At 37.5% G+C, this 26,284-nt stretch overlaps 2 protein-coding genes across 3 annotated transcripts in view; one reads left to right on the top strand and one right to left on the bottom strand.

Moving 5' to 3' along the window:
- LOC145674571 (uncharacterized) overlaps nt 1-10,844 on the bottom strand; it is a 183,395-nt gene extending 172,551 nt beyond the window's left edge. Inside the window, exon 1 of the mRNA XM_081744758.1 lies at nt 10,714-10,844. Coding sequence (XP_081600884.1) covers nt 10,714-10,747 — 34 coding nt within the window. The 5' untranslated portion in view covers nt 10,748-10,844. The remainder of the gene's footprint in view (nt 1-10,713) is intronic.
- Nucleotides 1-26,284, top strand: part of LOC145674572 (uncharacterized) — a 410,151-nt gene that overhangs the window by 9,967 nt on the left and 373,900 nt on the right. The gene's annotated exons all lie outside the window — the stretch shown is intronic.

Below are 26,284 nucleotides of genomic sequence, written 5' to 3'. Positions count from 1 at the left end.
TTGAGGCGAGAGATAGAGACTGGGCGAGACAAAATCAAATCTTTCTCGCCTCGTGACCAGGACTGGTGATATTCAAGAAACAGTTCACATTTGTTTCGAGATAATACATTAACGACATCTCAAGATAGACTAATTTTTCCTCTTGCCGCATCTCGTGAGCATCACTAGTTAATGTAAAAACTACTAATACTATAGAATTAAACTCGTTTGGACCCGACACTACTCGAAACTTGAGCAAATATCGAGTCGAATTGGAGATTTTTAAAACCGAGTTCTCGAGTTGATATAAAATATTTTTATTTCGAGTGAAACCAAATTTAAAGAAAATTTGTTTGAACTTGCTCGTCCCCAACCCTCGAACAGAATGAGTCCAGAGAAGGTAAATCAATATTGTGCGTTCGTGCTGTACTTTGCAGTAAGGAACAATGCTGTCATAATTATGAACTCCCCAAAGATGTTAATGTTCTACAAAATTGATACCTTAGAAGTGCATGATTCTCATCGAAACATCCCTTGGACACATCATCACCTGAAATCGTAGAGACAATCGCAGACGAAGGCAAGTCAGTAAATAATAGTTTATTTCTAAACTTTTGGGCTAGCATTTATTTGAACATTTACTATAAATTATGTCGACTAGTGGAAATAAAAAAAAATACAATTTTCCTTTGTATCATGAAATTTGTATTGATTTTTTTATGTTTTACTGTTATTTTGGTAGTTTCAAAGTATCTAATTAACGGGGTAAGTGTTGTGACTTTTCGGCAACACTGATAGTTGCTTAGTTAGCTGTTCTTGTTTCTTGAAATGGTTTGGTCAGGTTGTCACAATTACTGATTTCATGATAGGTTTAAGTTAACAAGGTTAATCAAAATCTAGTTATTTTAGGAGATTTCCTCATGACAAAAGATTCAAGAAATAAAGATTGTTTTTCTTTGTCACTACTTACCCAAAATGCAATAAAATAGATTCTTCCATTATCTACACTGTTTTCTTTATTTTCTCTTTGGGGTCGTGAGCCAAGATCTTTGGTCATAAAGTTCTTGAGGAGGGGGAGGCAAATAGGGGGAAAACGACACGTTTTGTCTTGTGTATCCACCCTCCTCCTGATGACGAGACAACATCTTGACAAATCATAAAAGCAGGATAGTAAACACCAGTACAATACATTTTTTTTTATTATTTCTTTATTGAGGACATATTTGGAAGGTGTCTTTTCGGAAAATTTTGTAGACGGAAACAATGAACTTAGGTAACATTGCATATTCGCGGCTGCGGTTTCCGGTCTTCTGTTATTGCACCCTCGGTAAAAATATCCTAGTTCAAAAATATACGGCTCACTTTGATTTTTCCTTCAGTGCAGAAATTCGAGGCGTCGGTCAGAGGATACCATATCTTCTCTCTCTCTCTCTGTGTTTCTGTCTGTCTCTGACACTCTGACTTTCTTCTTCCTATTTTAAATGAATTATATATATATATATATATATATATATATATATATATATATATATATATATATATATATATATATGAGGGAAAAAGACACGTGTTTAGTTCCAATGTGATGTAAAGCCTCTGGGTTTAGAACAGATTTGTGCCCCCTGCCCACCAAATTGTTTTCTTACGGTAACTTGTTTTATGAAGGCAGAAAAAGGGCCTATTGGCTTGCTTAAGAAGGAAAATTTTTTAGTCAAAGCAGTTGTTTCTTTCCGTAAACATAAATTTAGGATAAATGGATTTATGGCTGCAAGACGAATCCTCTCACCAAAACCAGAACTGATATCTGCTTAGCTTTTATTCGTCAGAAAAGGAGGGGGAGAAAAACGCTGTCGGTACTCCACTACTTTTTTATGGTTTTGTTTTGATTTTGAGGAAAAAACTAGTGTTTCAGATTGCAAACAGTTTGAAATATTATTTCAGATGAGCTTGGTTCATTGCGTGAATTTCGGTTAGACTAAATAATAATAATAATAATAATAATAATAATAATAATAATAATAATAATAATAATAATAATAATAATAATAATAATAATAATAAATTTTTATTTAAGCTCATTGTAGTCTTTCTTGTAGTTATTAAAGATTAATCTCTTAACTCTCAATTGTTAAGAAAACGTTTAGATGAAAGTGCATTTAAGTTGTGAAATATATATTACTAACGCTGCATGTTTACTATAAATACGGCTATTTTAGTTACCGTTCTTACCAAGTTATTTGAAAGCTTTTATCTTGCAAGTAAGATTACTCAAATGTAACATTCCGATTTCATTCATACTTCACATAGACAGAGACTTCAGAAAACTGGCATTTTCAATACCGAGAATGTGGGGTGTAAAATCAAGCATTCTGAATCGGAATGAGTGGATAAGCATTGTGTAACAATGCAACTAAGAAACAAAACTATGTAAACTTTGAGTATACATTATTTTAAAAGGGTCGAATGAAGACTACATTATTCCAGTATTGATTTGCGAGACCGCGAGACCAACGCGAGAAGTCTCGCGCGAGACCGCGAGACGAGACTTCCAAAATTTTGCGAGACGCGAGACGAGAACTTAGGTCTGCGAGACGAGACGAGACGCGAGACGAGAACAGCTTTTGAATTTGCGAGACGAGACGAGACTTGTTTCAGTTCTCGTCTCGTTTGGTCTCGCGCCCATGCCTAATGCCAAATTTAATCATTATAGCCCTACGGGAAGTGCTCAATAATTTATGTCAGCTTATGTAGTTTTATATATAGTTAAGATTAAGATACAACTTCTGATCTCTTTTCTTTGAAAAATGAAAAACAATATTTTTCAGTTTAACGTCCCACGATTACGTCCTTCAGGCTAAGGGAGAGAATGATTAAGGCAGGTGAATGAAAAAATGAAATGAAATCTTTAAGTTTTACGTCCCACGTTATGCCGGTTAGGCTAAAGGAGACGGTGATGATGAGAGATGAGTGAAATGGTGGAATGAAGAACGTGGGAGGAAACGGGAGAACCCCGAGAAAACCCACGAGCACGATGTTTGTCCACCACAAAGTTCACTTGGCGGGGGCTGGGATCGAACCCGGGACCCCAAGCACCAGAGGTGAACGCTCTACCACTGAGCCCCCGCGCCCCCGCAGGTGAATGATGATGGAAGGATCGATGAAATGAGAAGGTGGGAGAAAACGGGAGCACCCCGAGAAAACCCATGGACAATATGTTGCCCACCACAAATTTCCTTGGTCACGGATCAAACTAGGGACCCCACGTACCAAAGGTCTTTGAAAAATGTAAAGAAAAATTCTCTTAGTAACATTTAAATGCTGATAGGTCCTTTTGGTAAAGCTTACTAAAGTTTTGTAATTAAGACATACTTATGTAAGATATGCGACAAAAGTAAGCAGGGTTCGATTCCTGGCGGAACTCATGTGGTTCGGATCCCACGTTAAGCTGTAGGTCCACGTCTCATATAGCCTCGCTGCTGAAAAAGCACGCTAAACTGAAAATCAAATAAAATCAAAAGTAAGCTGAATATTTTAAATATCTAGAATATCTGTATAAAATATGGTATTTAACTTTGTCATAGACTGTACCTAGCCGGTAATAAATTGCTTATTTAGGAATGATGGAAGTAGGAACTGTACAGTGTGGCCTAAAAGTACGTATACACACCTGCATTGATCAAGAATAACATTCTAGTTTATGGATTTATTTGCTTCGACTGTTCTGGGCTTAAGTTATAAGTAAAAAGGCGTTAAGAAGAAATAATAAAGAAACTAGGTCTACCTGTTTGATAACAATAAGAAATTATAAGAAATACATTGAGCTGAGCGTACGGAAATGTATACCTACTTTTGGATCACCCTCTATATTCTACTGAAAATTCCTCGCGCCGTGTGGACTTTGTGGTGGACAAACACCGTGCTCGTGGGTTTTCTCGGGGTTCTCCCGTTTCCTCTCACTTTCTTCATTCCATCATTTCACTCATCTCTCATCATCACCGTCTCCTTTAGCCTAACCGGCATAACCATGGGACGTAAAACTTAAAGATTTCATTTCATTTTTCTACTAAAAATTTAGAGTCATAGCGGAAATCTTTGAGTTTTACGTCCCACGATTATGCAGGTTATGCTAAACGAGACGGTGATGATGAAAGATGAATGAAATGGTGAAATGAACAAAGTAGGAGGAAACGGGAGAACCCCGAGAAAACCCACGCACACGGTGTTTGTCCACCACAAAGTTCACTTGGCTGGGGCTAGGATCGAACCCGGGACTCCAAGCAACAGAGGTGAACGCTCTACCACTGAGCCACCGCGGCCCCTAGAGTCATAGCGGCACCCAAGCTGTCATCATACTAAAAATGTCACTTGCGGCCTTATGCAGAGTCATTTTGACGTATGTTTAGCGTCATACTAAAGGTCTGACTACTGCAGGAAACATATGTAAATCGAGCTCTTTAGTATGGCACTAATCACACGTCAGAACGACTCCGTATAAGGCCCTTACTGTCTAAATAGTAATTTAACTTTTCCTCAAACCCCTATCGAATAAAATTCCACCGTACACTGTTGATCGAGTGTATATCAAAACTGTTGATCATGTTTTTATATTTGTAATTGTAATACACTTTCATTACAACTGACGTCGAGGTGAAAGGATCAATCGTAACTATAGAAGTAATTTCTTCGGAATAATAAAAAAAAAAGAAAAAAAGACGAAATGAAATATTTCAGTTTAATGTCTCACGATTATACCCTTTAGGCTAAAGGAGACTGTAATTAAAGCAAGTAATGATGATGGAAAAATTGGTGGAATGTGAGTATGGGAGGAAACGGATTACCCCGAGAAAAACCAACGAACGGAAACAAAACCAGAGAAAGTGCTAATTTCAATACTGGTCTAGTGGTCGACAGTTCCGGCTGATCATACTTATTATTATTATTATTATTATTATTATTATTATTATTATTATTATTATTATTATTATTATTATTATTATTATTATTATTATTATTATTATTTGGTATGATTAGCTGGGGGACGGGGAAAGGACCAATATGGAAGCGCCGTTAGCATGGTAGTTCAGTCGAGGAGCGCTCACCTGTACTGGGAGGGGTCTCTGCTTCGATCCGAGACTATGAAACGAAATTTTTGAGTTTAACGTCCCACGTTTATGTTGTGTAAGCTTAAGAACACTGTGATGACGAGAAATGAATGGAATGATGGAATTAAGAAAGTGGGAGGAAACGGAAGAACTCCAAGAAAATCCATGACACGGTGTTTGTCCACCACAAAATTCATTTTGTGTGAGCTGTGATAACCAGGGTCCCACACAGTGGCGGGTCCAGGATATGATCAAAGGAGGGGCTAAACCATAGTTTGGAGCTTTATCCAGTGTAAAGCAGGGTTAAAGCCTATTTTATCTAGTGTATACCTGAGAGTCAAGGGGAGGTTCTAGCCCCCCTTGGATCCGCGCCTGACCTCACACACCAGAGGTGAACGTTCTACCACTAAGCCACCGCGGCCCCATCCCAGGCCCTGTAAGTTTTTGATGGAGAGAATAGTATCTGCAGGTTTCTCCGGATTGTCCCGTTTCCTCCATTTTTCATTTCACGAACAATTTCATCATCATTCAGTTTCATTAATCGTCCTGGGGAGCGCGGTGGCTCACTGGTAGAGCGTTCACCTACGGTGCTTGGGTCCCTGTTTCGGAAGGGGGAAGGATCCAAAATTGGGAGTTATTCAATAATACAAGACCCTATGTTCATGTTGAGCTCCTTCGTGGCTCAGCGGTTGCCATACGCGCCTTTGACATGGGAGGCCCGGGTTCGATTCCCGGCGGGAGCTCATGTGGTTCCAATGTCACATTAATTAATAGGTCCTATCTCATATAGCTTCGCTGCTGAAAGGGACGTTTAACTCAAATTCAACACAGCTATGTTTATGCAGTATCCAACGGACGTTATTCTGCAGCCGAGAGAAAAACAAAAATAAGTAATGTTTAAGTGCTGACACCTATGTTCTCACAAAAAATGATAAAATTCGATTGTTTTTACCCGGCTTGAGCTCATGTGGTTCGGATTCCACGTTAATCAGTAGGTCCACGTCTCATATAGCCTCGCTGTTAAACGGGACGTAAAACTCAAAATCAATCAATCAATCGATTGTTTTTATCAGAAAAGAAATAGTACGGACGATGAGTAAGGTCAAATCTTTAGCCTATATCACGTATTTCTCTGCTAAACAAGTAGGCCTATACTTTATATATATATATATATATATACAGGGTCGGATCCAGGATTTTCTGAGGGTGGTGCACCAAATAATAGCCAGTACATTTGAATTAAATTTGAGATTTTTTTTTTTAATGCCTTTCGGTATCTGTAGTGTGAATTAGGAATTGCCCTGGAAATGCTAACTGTCTGCTCTCGATGAATCCTCTTCCTTCAACGTTCAGAAAATTGACAGAAACTATTGATTTTGCAAAACTCACTGCTAGTTTTTCAGTTTAGGTAAAACACGAAGGGGGGTGCACGTGCACCTTTGCACCCCCTAAATCCGGCCATATATATAGAATGTACAAATGTATGTCCAGTAACGAAGATTTTTTGGAGGGGGGAGACTGGACCCATCGAAGCTCTCGCGGTTGCGGCCGCTGTCTCCTTCGCCCGACTCTGCAGGAGATATGTTTGCGTTAACTAAATTTTACTCCCTTTAATCTGTTTTGCATCATTTATCGTAAGCAAAAATAGAAACTAATACATAGACTTTTAACGTAAGGCAAAGCTAAAAGACCGTAAAATTCGGTACCGGTCACAGAATAGCTGGGTAGATGTACGAACGCTCCCACTCTTTGTAAACTTCGGCACTTAGAAGTGATGTTGCAATGAGCACTACACTTGGAACACCTTACTCTGTGGTTTCCCCGGGTATTACAAAGACCCGCTGAACAAGCCCCTGAGGTGGTGGACACGCTAGCTCACTGGTAAAACACTTAACTCTGGTGCTTGGGGTCACTGGTTCGATCCTCCGCCAAGTAAGTTTGTGGTGGATAACATCGTGTCTGTGGGTCTTCTCGGGGTACTCCCGTTTCCTTCCACTTTCTCATTTCACTAATTCTTCCATCATCATTCATTTGCCTTACTCATCGTCTCCCTTTGGCGGGAATAATTGTGGGACGTTAAGGTTAGTTTAAAGGGACAAGTTTTTCCGATAGATGTCACTACAGTCTTCGTATCTCTCTCATGTATTTTTTTACCTTTCACGAAAATTCACGATTTCTCTTACTTCATAACCTATCGAAGACAACAATCCGTGCCGATTTTTTATTTAGAATTTTCTTCATTGTTGAAATGGCTTGTTTGCTGAAATGGATATCCAAACCTTTAACAATATAACTGTTTCAACAATGAAGAAAATTTTAAATAAGAAATCGGCACGGGTTGTTGTCTTCGATAGGTTATAAAGTTTTTTCTGCAAAACTTTCAAGTCTCTAGGTTGAAATTTGTAAGAGAAATTGTAAATTTTTGTGAAAGGTAAAAAATACATGAGAGAGATACGAAGACTGTAGTGACATCTATTGGCAAAACTTGTCCCTTTACACCAACCTTAAACTGAGAGATTTCATTTCATGGATGCCTGAGCTGTTGGAACGACGGTAATACAAAAGAAAAAACGATCAAAGATCGAACTGAGCCGCCTAATTCGTGGATAAACACATTACCGATTCTCTCGTAATATTAGACCTTATATTACAACCAGAATTTCCCGTAGAAATCTTTCGACAGGAGGAAAGAAAAAAAAAACGGAAGTCGGAAATACATAAATCATTGATTCCCTTAATATTTCATTAAAAATTACAATTATTTACATACATTTACATAACTTCATTAAGTACTGTACATATGAGTAGTCCAGTTCCACACCGGTTGTTGTCCATTTACAGAAAATCTCAGAATACTGAGGAAAACTGTAAGATCGATATGTTTTGTAGAGCTGGATATATTTTTGTGGGTTTTCACGTGGTTCACATGAATACAGTCATGAATTTCCCGTTCTACAAAACATACATATCCTACAGTTTTTCTCAGTTTTCCGAGATTTTCTCATATGTTAAATACTGTAAAGTGTCTGTAAACAAATCTAGTGTATTGTGACAACTTTGAACACTTAATGGGCACCCACAATTACAAACATATCAAAAGCGTTTGAACAGCAACACTATTACACAATTTTAGTACACAATAATTATGTAAGAAAACAAGAAGAAAAACTTTTTTTTTTTTAATGCAATGTATCTTATTTGTTATACTTTCAGATCATATTTTTGAAGTAGTTTTACTAATTGAAATCAGCGCAACCAATATGCTATGCTTAGAAAAAATGCGTTGAGGTCGTGCCTGTCGTTTTGCATTTTCTACAGTTGAAGAAACATTAGTGAAATCGGTTGCGGACAAGGGATGAACTAGTCCTTCTCTACTCGTTTGTCACGCGGGCCACGGTGGCTCAGTGGTAGAGCGGTCACCTCTGGTGCTTGGGGTCCCGGGTTTGATCCCAGCCCCCGCCCAGTGAACTTTGTGGTGGACAAACACCGTGTGCGTGGGTTTTCTCGCGGTTCTCCCGTTTCCTCCCACTTTCTTCATTCCACCATTTTCATTCATTACTCATCATTACCGTCTCCTTTAGCCTAACCGGCATAACTGTGGGACGTAAAACTCAAAAATTTCATTTCATTTTTTTTTTCGTTTCTCACGCACACGGCATCACTAATATAGTTGTTTTTATTTTCTTAAAAGCAACGACCAGGCGCGCAGCCAGGATTTTTTATTGGGAGGGTTTCAAAGTTTGGGGTGTTCCCATACTAGAAGACACTACTACGTTTATGTACTATTGAACTGTGTTATTCTACACCAAAAAAAGCAATAATTGAAATTGAAAATAAAATCTTTAAATTTTACGTCCCACGATTATGCCGGCTAGGCTAAAAGAAACGGCGATGATGACAAATGAATGAAGAAAGTGGGAGGAAACGGAAAGATCCCTGAGAAAACCCGTGCACTTGGTGGTTGTCCACTACAGAGCTCACTTGTCGCGAACTGGGATTGAACCAAGGACCCCATGCACCACACGTGAACGTTCTAACACTGAGCCACCGCGGCCCCCTCCCGTGTTATTCTACACCCGAAAAACTGATAAGTATTTGTCAAGTATTGCCCCTTATATTCTCAGCAAAAATGATAGAAGTAGATTGCCTTGAAAGGAAAGGAGGAGTACAAATGAAGTATAAAATCAAAATCTTCAGCCTACATCAATAATTTGTCTGCTAAATAAGTATAGTGTTAATAAGAAAATGTACACATACATGCCGAGTTGCCAAGTTTGGGGGCACCGGACCCGGTGTATCCCCCGTGGGTGTGCTCCTAGCACCAGGGACGTACGCAGGAATTTATTTTGGGAGGGGTCCAAATCTTTTCGGGGAGTCCAAACACAATTTCAGGCTAAATTATATTAAAAAATGTAAAATTGCCCCTAAAATTAGACTATATTTACAAAAAGTTCGGATTTCGGAAGGGGGTCCGGACCCCCAGGACCCACCCCCTGCGTACGTCCCTGCCTGGCACACTTATGAACGATACTGTTCTAGCCTTAATTATCTGTCCTGGAATCCCCCTTCGTAACCGGTGGAATATACCACAACCCCCCTTTCCTTCGATGCCATGCCAAAGGTAAAATGTCGAATATGTATTGTTCGTCTGGGAAGTTTGCCAAAACTAAATTAAATCCATGATTACAGAAAGGTCATGAATCCATTTTGTGTAGACAGCGACGGATCTAGAAGGTAAAACCGCGCGCGTGTGTGAGGGGGGGGGGAGGGGCAACCAGAATCTAGACTAGATAGGTATATCATGAGTTTACTATAAACTTTCAAAAATATATAAATAATAGCTTGAATTTTTTTGTCACTCAAAAAACTGGGGGCTTAGGCCTCCCGGCCCCGGGCTAGGTCCGCCTCTGTGTGTAGGCTTGAGATATTAAAGAAATAGACTAATATTTTTAAATCTAGGACTGCAGACCTTTCTTGCGCTCAACTTCTAGTTTAATGTTGCAGGGGGCGCGGTGGCTCAGTGGTAGAGCGTTCACCTCTGGTGCCTAGGGTCCCGGGTTCGATCCCAGCCCCCGCCAAGTGAACTTTGTGGTGGACAAACACCGGGTTTTCTCGGGGTTCTCCCGTTTCCTCCCACTTTCTTCATTCCACCATTTCACTCATCTCTCATCATCACCGTCTCCTTTAGCCTAACCGGCATAACCGTGGGACGTAAAACTCAAAGATTTCATTTCATTTTTTAATGTTGCATTTACATCCTTTGAACATCTTGGGTACGCGGCCTTTTTGTAAACAAAATTGCGTAATTCTCCAGAGAATCGGAAAAGTTAATTAAACTAGGAACACCATATGACAAACTTTTAAAAAAGAGGACATATTTCGATTTCAGAAAACTATTACTCGAAAAATTGTGGATATATAAAGTTTCTTTCGTTCACGCTCAGATTTTCTTTCAGATTTATTTTCCGTGGGGTAGGAGGGTTGCTAAAAAAAAAAAAAAAAAAAAACTAACCTTTTTACGCTGGAAGCGTAAGTAATTCGAATTCTGCATAAAACTTAAAGCTTACGTCTCACACACTTTCTACAATAACAATAATATAACAAATTTAAAATTCTTTTAAGTCTATCATACCTTGATGATGTTGAAATCTTTTACTTCTATCCATTCCGCTCTGCCTTCACTGTTGGTTGGGCGACACTGCTGCACACGCTCAGTTACATATAACTCAACTGACAGGAGGAATTCACCCTTCCTCTACTCTTATGGATGCTGTGCAGAAACCGTAGAGTGAAGACTCCCCACCTACGCGCCCAGCAAAGTCTTTTTTCATTAGCTTACGATTGACATTCAAATTGGATTCAACCAGTAACAATGCACCTTCTATTTAATAATAAGCAGAGTTGGCAGTAGCAAAATAATTGTAGGAAATTATAATTTTCTCACTACATATTATCTACATAACTTTCAGCATCACATTGATATTTAATAATAAACTGTTTCAATTATACGAAAACACATTTGAGCCCTGTTATTTTGAGTTATATCACTGTTTACGGTAGTACTTCGTAGTACTTAGGAGTTAGGGCAATTATGATATTAATAACATGCAATGAGATAAATGAACTCCAACTAGCGAAACACTTTTCCATTCACGGTGTATATCCCGCGTTTGCTTTTCCGATGCATATATAGGGCCACATATCGTACAAGCTTTCGCAAATGTTGCGGAGTGTAAAGCTACACAAAACATGCGAGAATCAATTATAACTGCTATGCCGATTATCGCAGAATAAAACGCAAATTTAATTTTGCGTTGACGCAAACTGCTACGAAATATGGCAAACTGCCTCCAAAATTACACTCGAATTTCATAGAGTTCCTATACGTCTATGATTAAGATAAGGGCCTTTATTGCGAACCAGTATTTGCCAAAATGGCGGAATGTAACACAATGCACAACTTACCAAAAGCTATTATTCCAAACTAAAACACAAATTTTGCATTGTGTTGACGCAAACCTTTGCATAATGGGGACCAAGAACTATAATTACGATGAAATAAAATTTGTTTAATATCCCACGGTGATATCATTTAGTGTGAGAAAGACGGATGATTGCTGAAAATGAATAACCGTGAAATTGTTTTTGTATGCTCTTACACCGGACCTCGAACCTGGTTGAGTTGAGTTCATTTTAACGTCCCTTTCAGCACCGAGACTATACACAGAAAAAAGAGCCTTGTTTGCAAGTAACAAAAAAAGAATTGTTGGTAAACAAGCAAGTTTATTTAAATAGGGACCAAACAAATGATTATTTCTGACACCCATATCAGTTTGTTTAAAAGTGCGTGTTTACCAGCAATGGGAAGCTTGTTTACAGAACCTAAAAATCGGTTTGTTTACTGTATGCAAACGACGGACTTTGTATCTATTTAACAAACTGCTGTTTGTTTGTAGGTAACAAACGTTTGTGATGGGACACCAAATGCCATTTAAACAAATTTTTGTTTAAAAGTGACTTCTGTGATTTGTTTGTCAGAACAAAATGAACCAAAAATCACTGGAATCACCACAGATTCTACTCTAAGTGATAAATTACTTCAATATATTACTGATTTCCATTTTCCGTAAATGATACATTTTCTTAAGGAAATCTATGCATTAATTGTAATTTTTGGTTATATCTTTATTTATATTATTTATAGAAAATAAATAATCAGTAACATATTGAAGAAAATTATCACTTAAAGTAGAATCTGCGTGACATAATAATTAAGAACTATTTGTGCTATTGCCATTGTTTGTTACATAATACAATTTGTTCTATTGTAGAAGAAATTTACCACCTGATACGTCATAAACATCGATCAGTTACAAGCATACGTTGCTTCGTTGTAGATTTTTTTTTTTTTTTTTTTTTTTGCAGAGACGACCGGCTCTAAACCTCTTCGTAAATCTTTTAAGATATTTTCTCTTGTGTTTTGTCTTCACCAGATAAGCACGACCGAGACTTCACCAGTTCAGACCTAAATATTTGTCGATGTACACCTTCTATACAATCAAAATACTCTATTAAGAAATACAATGGAAGAGAGTTTTATGATGCACAAACACCGTGTGCGTGAGTTTTCTAGGTCCTCCGGTTTTTACTTCCTTCACGCCATCTTTTTTATCCATTTCATCATAGCCGTCTCCTTTGGCTTCAGTGCATAATCGTTGGCCGTTAAAAAAAAAAAAGCACTTCCAGCATTAACTTCTTAAGTCAGTTTAACTTTCTTACCTGTGGAACATCAAGATGTGTATAACACCTAGAACTTACCGTGATTTTTAAGCAGTCACAAAGCACAAAATAATTTAAAATAAATTTCATAGCACTTATAAATCTGAAAATATTGAAGGTCGGAGGAAAGTGAGTCCCTATTGAATTTTTTTATATTAATATATTTTCATATCACAAAATGTATTTTACTTCTTAAGTTTTAGACAAATTTAACAACATGCTTATGTTTATCGCTAATGAATAGAAGATAAAAAGATAACGCTTCTTTAACTGGGTGCCAGCAAACATAATAGGATGGTTGTACCAAACTTTTTTTTTTTTTTTTAACATATAGAGCAGATTGATCAGATACTGAGTTAAAGTTTTAAAAATGTAAATATAACTGTATGTCAACCAGTTTGAGTGGAATGAAAATACATGTAACTTTCTGAATATTCATTACAGAAATTTAATAATTTACAATATGAAATCTGGTAGCAAATACTAAATCAAGAACTTTATTACAACACTCAAAATATCACTTACAGTAATGTGACATTCTTTTTGTATTTGAAGTTTTACAAAATTACCTAACCTTATTTTCTTCGCTTCTTTTAATACAATCGAACGTAACATACGAAGCATTTATTGATGGATAAAAACTAACACTTGTTTATATACGTACTCATTTACTTAACACAGTAACACGTAACATATAAAGCAGTTATTAATGGATAAAAAGTTATAAAGCAGTTATTAATGGAAATTGTACATGCTATCAACTGTACAATTTCCGTACCTCCTGGAACCTTCTTCAGCAAATCGATAATTTTTAAAAGTGAGATATGGTTTGCAAAGGTATTGTTGCCATTTGTTTGATGATGTGTTTTTCAGTTGAAGATATCTGTCCTGTTTTCGATGAAATATGTGCCACTATGTTCTGATATTTTATATCTCATAATCAAAAAAGATACTACCGAATATTTTAATAGGCACAATCATACTTAAGTCATTACGGAAGACAAAAGCTATTTGTTTATAGAAATGAGTAAACTTATATCTCCATATCCTTTGTTGAAGATATCTCATGCAGATGGAAGCCTTTGCGCATGTGAAACGCATTTTTTATAAAAGTTCAAAATTCTGTTTCGTAAATGATAGGTAGATAATACCAAACACAATGAAAGAGAATTTAAGGAGTTGTCGAAAAAACGTGGTTCCTTTCATTGCGATCTTCTACAGATGGTGATCAGAAAAATGGAAACACCTGTAGTTGCCAACACGTCAGATGTATGGGTTGGCAGTGGTGTCGTGGCGCCCGCAGCGCCGGACCGCTGGTGGTGGTGTGTTAGGTCGGTCTCCATACTACGTCAGGCGCAGTGGAACAGCAGTGTCTAGTGGATGCAGCAGACGGAGGTAGTGTAAAATGGGAGACCTCTCAGATTTTCAAAGAGGGCAAATTTGTGGTGCGCGGTTATGTGGAGTGAGTGTGACGGCAGTGGCTACTGTGTTAGGTGTGTCGCGTGGGACAGTGTCGAAGATGATGACGATCTACACAACACACGGGAAAACCACATCGGGGAAGCGGAACAGTGGGCGGAAGAAAATCATGAGTGACAGGTCACGCCGGGTATTAAAGCGCATTGTCACGCAGGACCGTCGTGCCACTGCGGAACAAGTGACGGAGGAACTCAATCAGCACCTCCCCCACCCTGTTTCGACAATCACAGTCCGCCGCGAATTACATGACATGAACTTACGGAGTCGTGTTGCATGGACCAAACCGCTCATCAGGGACCATAACGCTTTCGCACGCCGCAAATGGTACCGCGACCATGCAACTTGGACCGTTGAGGACTGGAAACGTGTGATATGGTCGGATGAGTCATCTTTCACCCTATTCCCAAGCACGGGCCGTGTTTATGTGTGGAGAACGCCCAAAGAAGCTTATGATCTGCAGTGTCTCCGCCCAACTGTGAAACATGGCGGCGGCTCGGTGATGCTGTGGGCCGCAATATCATGGTTTTCATTGGGTCCTGTGATCACACTTAGCGGACGAATCACTGCCAACGATTATGTCGCAATTTTACGAGACCACTTGCATCCTATGGTCCGGATGTTGTTCCCGGACAATGACGCCATCTTCCAGGATTATAATGCACCCATTCACACAGCTGGCGTTGTTGCAGCGTGGTTTCGTGGAACATCGGGTTGAAGTTCAACACTTCCCCTGGCCCGCCCAATCCCCAGATGTCAACATAATTGAACATCTGTGGTCCGTCTTGGAAACACGACTCCGGCGACGATTTCCACCTCCATCCTCTCTCACAGAACTAGCCGATGCCCTGCACGAGGAATGGTGTAAAATTCCACTTGGTACCCTTCACGACCTCTATGCCTCCATCCCACGTCGCATCAAGGCTGTTCTGAAGTTGGCCCGACACCATATTAATCTGGTAAGTTGCAATTTCGTTCAGGTGTTTCCATTTTTCTGACCACCATCTGTATATACCAGATGCACTTTACTCAAAATAATTAAATCATCGTAACAATTACTAACAATTTAATAAAAAATGAAAAGAAAACTTTGAGTTTTACGTTCCACGATTATACCGTGTAGGCTGAGACGGTGATGATAAGAAATGAATGAAATGGTGGAATGAAGAAAGTGGGAGCAAACGGGAGAACCCCGAGGAAACCCACGCACACAGTGTTTGTCCATCACAAAGTTAACTTGGCGGAAGCTGGGATCGAACCCGGAACTGCAAGTACCAGAGGTGAGCGCTCTACCACTGAGCCACCGCGACCCCTTAATAATAATAATAATAAAACAAAAAAACATTCAAAAAATATTAAAAAGGAAATTTTAGAAGATGGTTGGAAGATGCGATTTAACATATGAACTTTGCCTCAATCGCTTATTCTTGCAAGTATTTGGTTCTTACATTTTATCAAACTCTTCGAGCACACCCCTCAGTCTGCTTTGATTCCAGGTATTTCTCGTATAAAATTTTGACAATTAATATTGAAGACAATAGTGATTCTTATCTCTTTGTCCTAAATATGATAATGAGAAATTCCAAACATCATTTGTGAAATAATGTAAATGCTGGGGACAGCAGTGGCTCAATGGTAGAGCGTTCACTTCTGGTTCGATTCCAGCTCACACCAAGTGGGTATTGTGGTAGAAAAGCACCGTTTAGTGGGTTTGCTCGTGATTCTTCAGTTTCCTCCCACTTTCTTCATTCCACCATTTCATTTATTTTCATCATCACAGTCTCCTTTAGTCTACCCAGTATAACCATGGGACGTAAAACTTAAAGACTTCCTTTCATTTCATAATGTAAATATTTTCTTACAACAATAGTAGAACAGAAGTCTTCAATTCAGTGGAAGATATCACAATACAAGTCTACTTATAGACATTCTTCTTGGTTGATTAACTGGATTCAAGTTCAACGTACCTTTTATCATTGAAGCTGTATATAGCATGCACGAACCGTATAATGTTACATAATAACCATTAGCTTCCATTCTGAACTGAACTGTAGTCTCCCGTGTCGAAGGATTCCTCCAATGGACTGAAATTTCTTCATTTGGTCCACAATTATACTTCAATCAGTGTTTGCTTTCTTCTACAGTCCGATAATCATCTGATGGTTGATTTTCCACTATCAAGTAAGCTTCAGAATCTGAATCGAATGAAAACGCAATCACATCATAAATTTTATACACCCATCGTATTTTTGAAACGTTTTCCAATTATCAACAGTAATAATTCTCAAATTACATTTTATGATTGATAGTAAATCTTACGAAATAACAAAATCTTAACACTTTATTAGAGCAATCTTGGTATATCATAACTAATCTTGGTATATGTCTGTCATAGATAAATTACCGAAACTTCCAATGTGATCTTCTATCTTCTTCAGCAGCCACTTCCAACGTCAACATTAATTCTTTTTTAGATCACACTACATGTAAAGAATTTGCTGTTAATGTATAAGAAAGTGTCGCTGAGGAAGATGGCAGTTCACCTTGAAAATTTAGACAATTATTATACGACAGACATAATAATAAGTTAATGTGAATGTGTAATCATGTGAAAAGTTATAATCACCTCACTTAAGTTCTTTTAAGTTAATAGAACAACATAATATCTGGTTGGAAAACTAATAATGATATAAATCATACTTTTAGAATTGTGCTTCACATTCACCGTAAATAAAAGTAACAAAAATTTTTCCTTAACTCATTCAATTTTTAACAATATTCCTAAAGTAAAGTATTAATAAAACTCTTGCTATTTAATTTTTGAACTCAATAATACCACCTATGGATGGCTTACACTTTTAACGTTCTACGTTTATATCCTGTCTTCAAAGTCTTGATTGGAAGACCAATCGGGAAACGACCATTAGGAAGACCTAGGCGCAGATGGGAGGACAATATTAAGATGGATCTCGCAGAGATTGGAATACAAAGTAGAAACTGGATGCACTTAGCTAAGGATAGAAGTCGGTGGAGAGCTTTTGTGAACGCGGCATTGAACCTCCGGGTTCCATAGGCCATAGAGTTAGTCAGTTAGTTACGTTTATATCCTGTAGGCTAAAGAACCCCCCCCCCCCGTCGGTCTAGTATCAAGCACGTGCGCCATGTATGTACGTGGTGCTCGGTTCGATTTCCACTGGAAATGAAAATAACTAATTTTACAATTATTCACATTCATTCATCATCACTCCTTTAGCCTAAAAGTCGTAATCGTGAGACGTTCAACTAAAAAATAAAATACTTGTTTTAGGTTAAAAGAGACAAGTGATAGCAATAATAAACGAAATGCATGAATGAAAAAAAGTGGGAGAAAACCCACGCAGAACGTACTTGTTCACCTCCAAGCACATGCCCCACGCACTTTAGCCCTCCCCATTGGTCTAATGGCTAGCACGTGTGCTTTTGGTGCACGGTGTGCCGGATTTGATTTTCGGTGGAAGAGCATTGAACGATACCGGTTCGGGTTTTTCGTTAAACTTTAGGTATACGTCTCATATAACCTCGCTGTTGAAATGGGACGCTAAATGATAATTAAAACAAATCAAAGAAACCCACGCATCATTACCACTGAGGGGATGACTTACACATATAACTATTGTAAAATATGTGTTCATGTAATAAAAGGGAACGAACATTGGTTATACAAAATTTGATTTAGAGTATGATTTTCAACTTTTTCTTACCTTTCTTAGTTTCTGTTTGATTCAAATTACGTGATGATTGGTAACGTTTTACAATCCCTATCTCTTCAAAAAAATTTCTTCTGTTTCTATATTTGTCAACCAGCTTTCCTTTTGCAATACGCTGGTTACGCCCCTCAGTTTACGGAGCCACAAAATATATCCCCTACGGATAATACGAATTATTATGTTCTTATTAAAATTTGCGTTTCTCGTTTTTAACAACCTTGAAGAATTTTCACAACTCCCGAAATTACTATATTTCTGAAAATTAAGCATTCTTTACGTGTCACTATAGATACTATTACATCAGTTTACGTTCAAAATTATTTTTCATTAATAATTTTTAAGTTATAGAAATAAGACCAGCCTTGTCTTGTAAGTATAAATTATGTGTTTCATTTACTATTATGGTTTCAGTTTCTTCTGTTACTTTCTTCGTACACGGTTAAAAATTGCTAAAGTAGAAGCTGTTATCTATAGCTTCACTCCAATTTCAGTGAATAAGTTAGACGAAGTGTGATAATTCACTAACTAAAAATTAACCTGATTATCATATTTATTCTAAGAAGCTTATTAGGTTTACGTATTGAAATGATTGACAGTAATCTATAATTTCGTTACTATTTTCCTGAAAGAAAACATAAAGATTTAAAAAACTATATTATTAACTAAACAACACACATTTTTCGAAAATCCAAACATTTTATAAGAATATTTGAAGATTGAGTTTTTTTTTTTTTTTTTTTTTTTTTTTTTTTTTTTTTTTTTAAGAGTTAAAAAGTAACGTAACAGCCTACCTTAACTAACCGTCCAGGCTAGCAAGTTTGGGACGTCAGCAAATAAAGTAAAAGAAGCAATATGTCTCCTTGCTTTTCCATCCAATTTATTTTATCTTGATAAGATTTTAAAATAGATCTTCTTATAAGAGACTGTGTTAATATATCTCTTACAACCTATAATACAGTTATACAGTTTTATGATCAGTCTTCTCTCAAAATATTTAAAAACAAATAGCACATTTTTACTTTTTTTCAAAATGATGTACTGTATTTTACAAAGAAAGGGCTTGGGACAATATGGCTGTTTTTCCTTTTCTAAAATTGAGATTTCACTATTTTAGGATTCCAGTATAACTTACAGGGGTGCCCACAAAGAGGGGGGGAGGGCTATGACGCAAACTGCATCATTGAAATATTTGGGGGGTTAAAATCTATATAAATATGTTTGAGGGGGGTGTAAAAATTAATCAAAAAGATTTTATTTTCATGGAAGAACACCTACGGATAACACAATGCATAAATTTTTCTTCTGTCCTTTATACCACGATACTATACGCTAATTATACGACCAGGCTGGGAGGGAGGTAAGTCGGACAGTTGGGGGGTGCGTCATGGACATAAGGGGTGTGGGCACCACTGTATCTTATGACCCGCTCCTGTTGACGAGTATGCAAACACCGAGATTAGACGGCAGTAAACACAGTGTTCTTGCCTTGACTAGCGTTTTTGTACGATATTGCAGCGCAATATTGCTTTTTCTTCGAAGTAAATATATATTACCCCAAGCCCTTCAAATATAGTTAATGAGAGCTTTCTATATGTTCCTCATTGTTTCAATGTGATGAAATAAAATAATCATAATATCTATGATTGAGAATGGAACGTAAAGAACACGTATTAGTCTCTGTCACTTAGTGACCTGAAATTATTCGTAATGCTACCAAAATTCTTCAAATATATTCAATATTTCGAGCACTATTTTCGAATGTTCATCATCAGGGAGGTTTTAAAGATCATGTAGCTGACTCATCATGTACTTCAGCATAATAAAATACTTATGAAAAACTAAGAATAATTACTTTGTTACTGCTGTAGTAAATCATAGCATGTGACGATCCAGCTACGTAGAATTGTGTAGTTATTAAAATTTTACTGAGGATGAGCACTGAAGAATTGTACTTGAAGTATTGATGAATTGTAGTAGCTGGGTCAGTCCACATCAAGTGATCCAACATTGGTTGCTCCACCATTAATAATAATAATAATAATAATAATAATAATAAAAAACTTTTCTTGTGCAGCTGCCTTAACATGTTGGAGGTTCAAAATGAATATTATTTATATTCTAGTACTTTTGGTTTCCAATGGCACCCATTTTTGTTTTAAAATCCACTCTCATTTTTGCATTGTGAAGGCTTTGTGTTAACTTATATTATTCAGAATTGGACAACCCTAGGTTGGTGAACAAAAACAATTTTATTCACAAATGAACGAAATGGTGGAATGAAGAAAGTAGGAGGAAACTGCTACTTTCCTTAAAATTTTGTATGCTACTCATATCCTCAAATATTTCCTGAGAAGAAAGTTCAATTTCTTAATAAGTTCAATAATGTGAATACAAAATGAAATTTTAGATTCTTTAACATTTGGAAAATAATACAAAATACCAGGTGGTATAAGTTATGGTTATTTGTTTACAATTATTTGAATAATACGGAGTATTTAAATCAACCAATCTACATGTATCCATTTTATGGTCGTGTCTCGAATTGGTGCTACTACGAAATCGGCACTAATAATTTTTAAACAAAAACATTTTATATACTACAGTACCTGACATTCTCAAGTCCTACATCTATATCCACAGGTGAAACAGTCAGAGATCTCTTATAGTTTTCATATTTGTTGAGAAATTTTGCTCTTTGTCCAAATCTTCGTAAACAAACTTTCTATCATTGTATATGTAAGCAAGGGAAATGCCTCATCATCAATTTCTTGCTCTGTAAAATGATAATTCCTTTAGTAAATTTCTCAGTAACCAATTAAACTACACAACACAACTCCTTTGAATGAAACGTTTTGGAATGCGCTTGGAAGATTGATTTGTTTTGGTTTTTGAAGTTAAGCACCCCTTTTCAGCAGCGAGGCTATATGAGGCGTGGGCCTACACTTTAAAGTGAAATCCCGACCCCGCAAATTGAACCCGGGATCCCGTGCTCCAGAGACACGCGTGCTAGTCACTCGACGAGCGGGAAGAGCACCGCACCTGTAAAAAATGTGGTCCCACTGGGAATCGAAGCCTGGACACCTTAATTACAAGGTAAAAATTAGATTCAATTAACACAGGTCGTTTGAATTTATGAGCAAAACTTCACCATGAATATCAGCAAACTGGATTTTTTTTTTTTTTTGCTTCAACCTCTTTTTAAAATTATCAGGCTTAAATCAAACAACCCTGCTGGTAAGGCACCCTATATTTAATGAAAACGCAACACTGGCAGTACAGCATGCTGTTCCCTTGAGGTCTCACCCTATCAACAATGCAGCGTTATTGGAAAACGTAACTCCATGTATTTTTCTAAGTTTCCACAAACAAAAATCTGCAAGTTGATCGAGTTATGTTTGTTCTTACGTTCCGTCCGAACAGCCTGCTGCACTGGAAATAATGCTTCGTCATTTAAAATAGAGGGTTCCTTACCGACGTAGCTCAAAGGATTTGTGCACTTGCAAAGATTCTACCGTTTAATACTGCTTTTCATAGTTTATTTTATAAGAAATTAATTAACTACCGAAAACTAGGGTTGACTTGTTGAAACCAACATGGTTTAAACTTTTTTCCCAAGAAAGAAATTGGTTTAACCCCTCCCCCACAAAAATAATAGAAATGATTCAGAGCCCGACTGAATTCAAACGATTGATATCGTTATTCAATTCTCTTACTGATATGCGAGTTAAATTACATCGCTGTATGTCTGGCTCGGTGATCTAACTTGGACTTAATTAGATGTTCTGCACTCTGTTGTCTTTTGAAGTTCCCATTTATTTTAATAATGTGTATAACTATGTACAGTGATGTCACTTGTTCAGTTGTGTAATTTTATCCTTCAGAAATAACTCTTAAAATATTCACAAGTATGCAAGATCAGTACAACGTACTTTATTTTTAAAGTGTCCTCTGTGGAAGAGATTGTAGCTGGTCGCCTTTTAATCAAAGGAACCTGGGTTTGAAAAATGAAATCTTTGAGTTTTAAGTCCTAGAGGTATTCCGGTTAGGCTAAAGGAGACGGTGATGGTGGGAAAGAATGAAACGGCGAAATGAAGAAAGTGAGGAAACTGGAGAATACCGAGAAAACCCACGCACCAGACATGAAGCTTCAACCCAGCCGCTGCCGCCCTAATCCTGGATTCGAGTGAAGATGAAGGCGGATTTCTGTATGTGCAAAGAGTAGTGGTTCATACCCCCTTTAAGCTGCAGGTCCCGTCCTTCATTACCTCGCTGTTGCATGAGGGCGTTAATGTTAAATGAATATATATCTATCAATGTGTAACATAAATGAATAAAACAAAAAACTCTATTTAAATAAAATAATCATAGTTGAAACAAAAATACTTAGAAGTTTTCTGATCAACTTTTGAAAATAATCAATTATAATTAGATTTATTATTGCCCCTAGGTAGGCCCCTACTACTCTCTATGTTACTTGGTATGTACACATGACGTCGTTTTTTTTTAACCAAAATGACTTGCTCTATAAAAATTGCACTTGTATTCTTTTAATAGCTGCAATATCACTGTCACTTTTACAATATGAAGCTGAAATACCGGCGCTTAGGAACATTTTTCTTCAGCATAATACAAAGTACAGTATATCAAATTATAAAACGCGTTTCTGGGTACGTAACTTTCTATACCTACAGCATAACAACATAGACAAGTCTCGGCTTAATTGACTGCCTTAGTAATTGTACAGTGTAAGAATGGGCCAGCACACATATTATGGATTCCAAGGTGCCCTTTTTAATATATATTTTGAGGAAACTTTCTCCTAATGTCGTATCAGGGTTAATTAGTGGGTTTTCTAAACATGCTCAGAGCGCCTTGTGGGTATATAATTAGCGTACGTGTCTTCAGCGAGGGAGACAAGGGTTCGATTGCTAGTAGGAGTTCCTAGGTTCAGATCCCTTGTAAAGTTGTAGGTCCAAATCTCATATAATATCACTGCTGAAAGAGATGCTAAACCTACACCCAATCCGACCACTGGTGAGCATAGGAGCCTCAGTGAGCGAAGGCAGGTAGATAGCATGGAGGAACTCACTGAGCCTTTAATACTTAGACATTGTAGGCGTATGTACACTTGCGATTCGGGGGGCAAGGGGGCAGCTGCTCCCACTTTTTCTTACCCCCAAGATTAGCTGATCATTTGGTTGCTGTGATTTCTTTCAGATATTTGACCTCATGCCACATTTTGCCCCCTCCAGTATTGATCATGAAACTTGTAGGGGTAAAGTTCCGTAGTGGCACCCGCCTTTCCGGAATGCCTGTCTAATGGAATAGTTACCACTTTTATTTAACAGAACAGAACCTATACTAACCTAAGCTAACTTAACCTTGTAATGAGGGTAATTGTTTAGTAATGGGGGGCCAACACTAACGAAGACAGAAAACAACATGCCCTGCGGGGCTCTAACCCGCCTTCACTTGCTAACGCTCGCTCGCTAATACTGTCTGAATTAAATGTTATTAACCTAACCCATCCGAATGTGAGTAGAATATGGGAATGTTCTAGATTACTGGTTCCCTATATAGGTTAGTAGCTGGGTTGGTTTCTTTCTGTACTGAAGTTTATACATTTAATTTACACAGTATTGCCGAGCGAGCGTGAGCGAGTGAATGCGGGTTAGAGCCCCACAGGGCACGTTGTTTTCTTCTTTATTACTGCTCAATGAGAAGGGGGCCAGTAATCTAGAACCTTGCCGTAGAATATCGCAAAAAAAGAAGTCGGTTAAAAAATGCCCCCAAGCTAAACAATAGCCATAATGAGATACAAAAAATATACACAATGTATACACTGCAGATTAGAGGCTCGATATAGGGCACACACTAAATACTTTAACATCTCGGATTAATTCGTTCAAGGAATCTTACATTTCATGGTTTCAAATAGCGTCTGTCAATTTGTCCTATCACTCTGTGGTGTTCCTAACTGAGGGTTATGAAAGAAATACCATGATAGCATGTAACTATACTAAACAGCAAACGTAGTAGACCTACTTTGCGGTTCCACATATAAGGACATATGAGTTATATACCGTTCAGACGCAGTACATAATTATACACGAGCTACCACATAAAGAACTTACGCCAAACATTTTAAAATATTCTTAATTGTTTTCACATTGTATCAAAATATACATGCAACAACATAAGGATACAGCATATGATTTGTTATAAATACTTTAGTATTATAAATATATTCCTCCTACCTGCAAACTTGGGTACTGCCTCTGCTAATCCCCAGGATCATCATTTTCTTGGCAGCAAATCGCTGCTTTCACTACAAAGCTTACTTTGTTTGTTAAATATTGGGAGTTGTGTTTCTATGTTATTCCCGTGAACACCGCCATTTTGATTTGTTTGTACGAACCAAACGGACGATTTATTAATGGTTAACAACTGGAATAACCAAATAGTTTAATGAATTCTGCCCTTTGTTTAAACTGAACAAAGTCGCGTTTAAACAAACTAGCTTTTTTGCGTGTTACAAAGCAGATTTGTCAATCGCAGACAAAGTTTGTTCTTCTGAAATAAAAAATAAGTTAAACAAATGAATTTTGTTACATGCAAACACGCATTAACGTAGAGTCCGACTAACACCTGCTTCCGCCGGGAATCGAACCCGGTTAAGTTCATTTTAACGTCCCTTTCAGCACCGAGACTATATGAGACTTGGATCTACTGATTAACGTAGAATCCGACTAACACGTGCTTCCACCGGGAATCGAACCCGGTTGAGTTGAGTTCATTTTAACGTCCCTTTCAGCACCGAGACTATATGAGACTTGGATCTACTGATTAACGTAGAATCCGACTAACACGTGCTTCCACCGGGAATCGAACCCGGTTGAGTTGAGTTCATTTTAACGTCCCTTTCAGCACCGAGACTATGAGACTTGGATCTACTGATTAACGTAGAATCCGACTAACACGTGCTTCCACCCAGGGCCGCAACTAGGGGGGGGCAGAGGGGGCACGTGCCCCGGGCGCATGGTTGGAGGGGGCGCCGGAAAGAAGATATATCAATTGTTTCAAAAAATTGCACCCTTTCCCTTGAGGAACTTATTCTAGAGGTTAAAAGAAATCAAAAGTTTACTTGGCCTTTTCCATGGGACCTCTTTTCGTTGATTATATATATATATATATATATATATATATATATATATATATATATATATATATATATATATATATATATATATATATATATATATATATATATAGAGAGAGAGAGAGAGAGAGAGAGAGAGAGAGAGAGTCTCATCTAAATAGGTGTAATGTCATACATTAAAAACCTAATATTGCATGCATTTGTTCCCTTGGGCGACCACAGAGAATCCGCCCCCCTTTCCTTTTCCTACCACAAGGAGCTGTTTGTTTGTATAATTCCATTGAGAACAGCTCTGAAGTTTAAAACGCTGTTATCAATAGGGGCGGTGGCGAAAAGTTCCCGATTTTTGTTGCTTGCTGGTGGTTGAAGAGTTTAGCTCAGACGCGCCCCCTGTAATGTTACGTAATTGCTGTAATGTTTTTAAACTAGGGGGCAGTTTTGTGGCGGAAAAGATAATTTACACGCCTCGGTGTATTTAATTGTACGCCTACCAAGAGATTTTGCGAGTAAAGGCTGTATGAAGCTTTATCTATTAGTTTTGCTTGAGAGCTCTTCGAGGCATTTTGAATTGTTATCTATCAGTCCAACTTATGCTTTATTATGCTTTATTGTTAATTTCAATCATTTTTTTACATTAATCGTATATAATGTATAATATTTACTATACATTAAATAATCTAAATATCTTGATCTATTTATTAATATCTTATGAAGCAATTTCTTTCATATTTAATGAACTTTCTAGTTAATGCACTGTAAAGAAAGATGCTTTGCTCGAATCAGTTTTTTCTATCACTTGTGTGCACCTTAGAGGTGCATATATACAGAAAGAGAAAGTATACAGAAAGGTGCCATAAGGTAAAGAAAGTGCTCACGTTCGAGAGGTACACATACAATATAGTGTGGAGTTCTTGTGTGCTTCGTTGTTGATGGAAAGTTTTCTTCTTTTCTCCACATCAAAGGATTACACCGAAAAGTTTACAGAAATAAAAAATAAGCTTTTCATTGTTGCATTGTTATGTTCTCAATGATTTTGGATCGAA

Source organism: Thermobia domestica, chromosome 17 (assembly GCF_964235325.1).
Source record: "Thermobia domestica chromosome 17, izTheDome1.hap1.1, whole genome shotgun sequence".
NCBI lineage: Eukaryota > Metazoa > Arthropoda > Insecta > Zygentoma > Lepismatidae > Thermobia > Thermobia domestica.
This window is presented reverse-complemented; position numbering and strand designations above follow the sequence as displayed.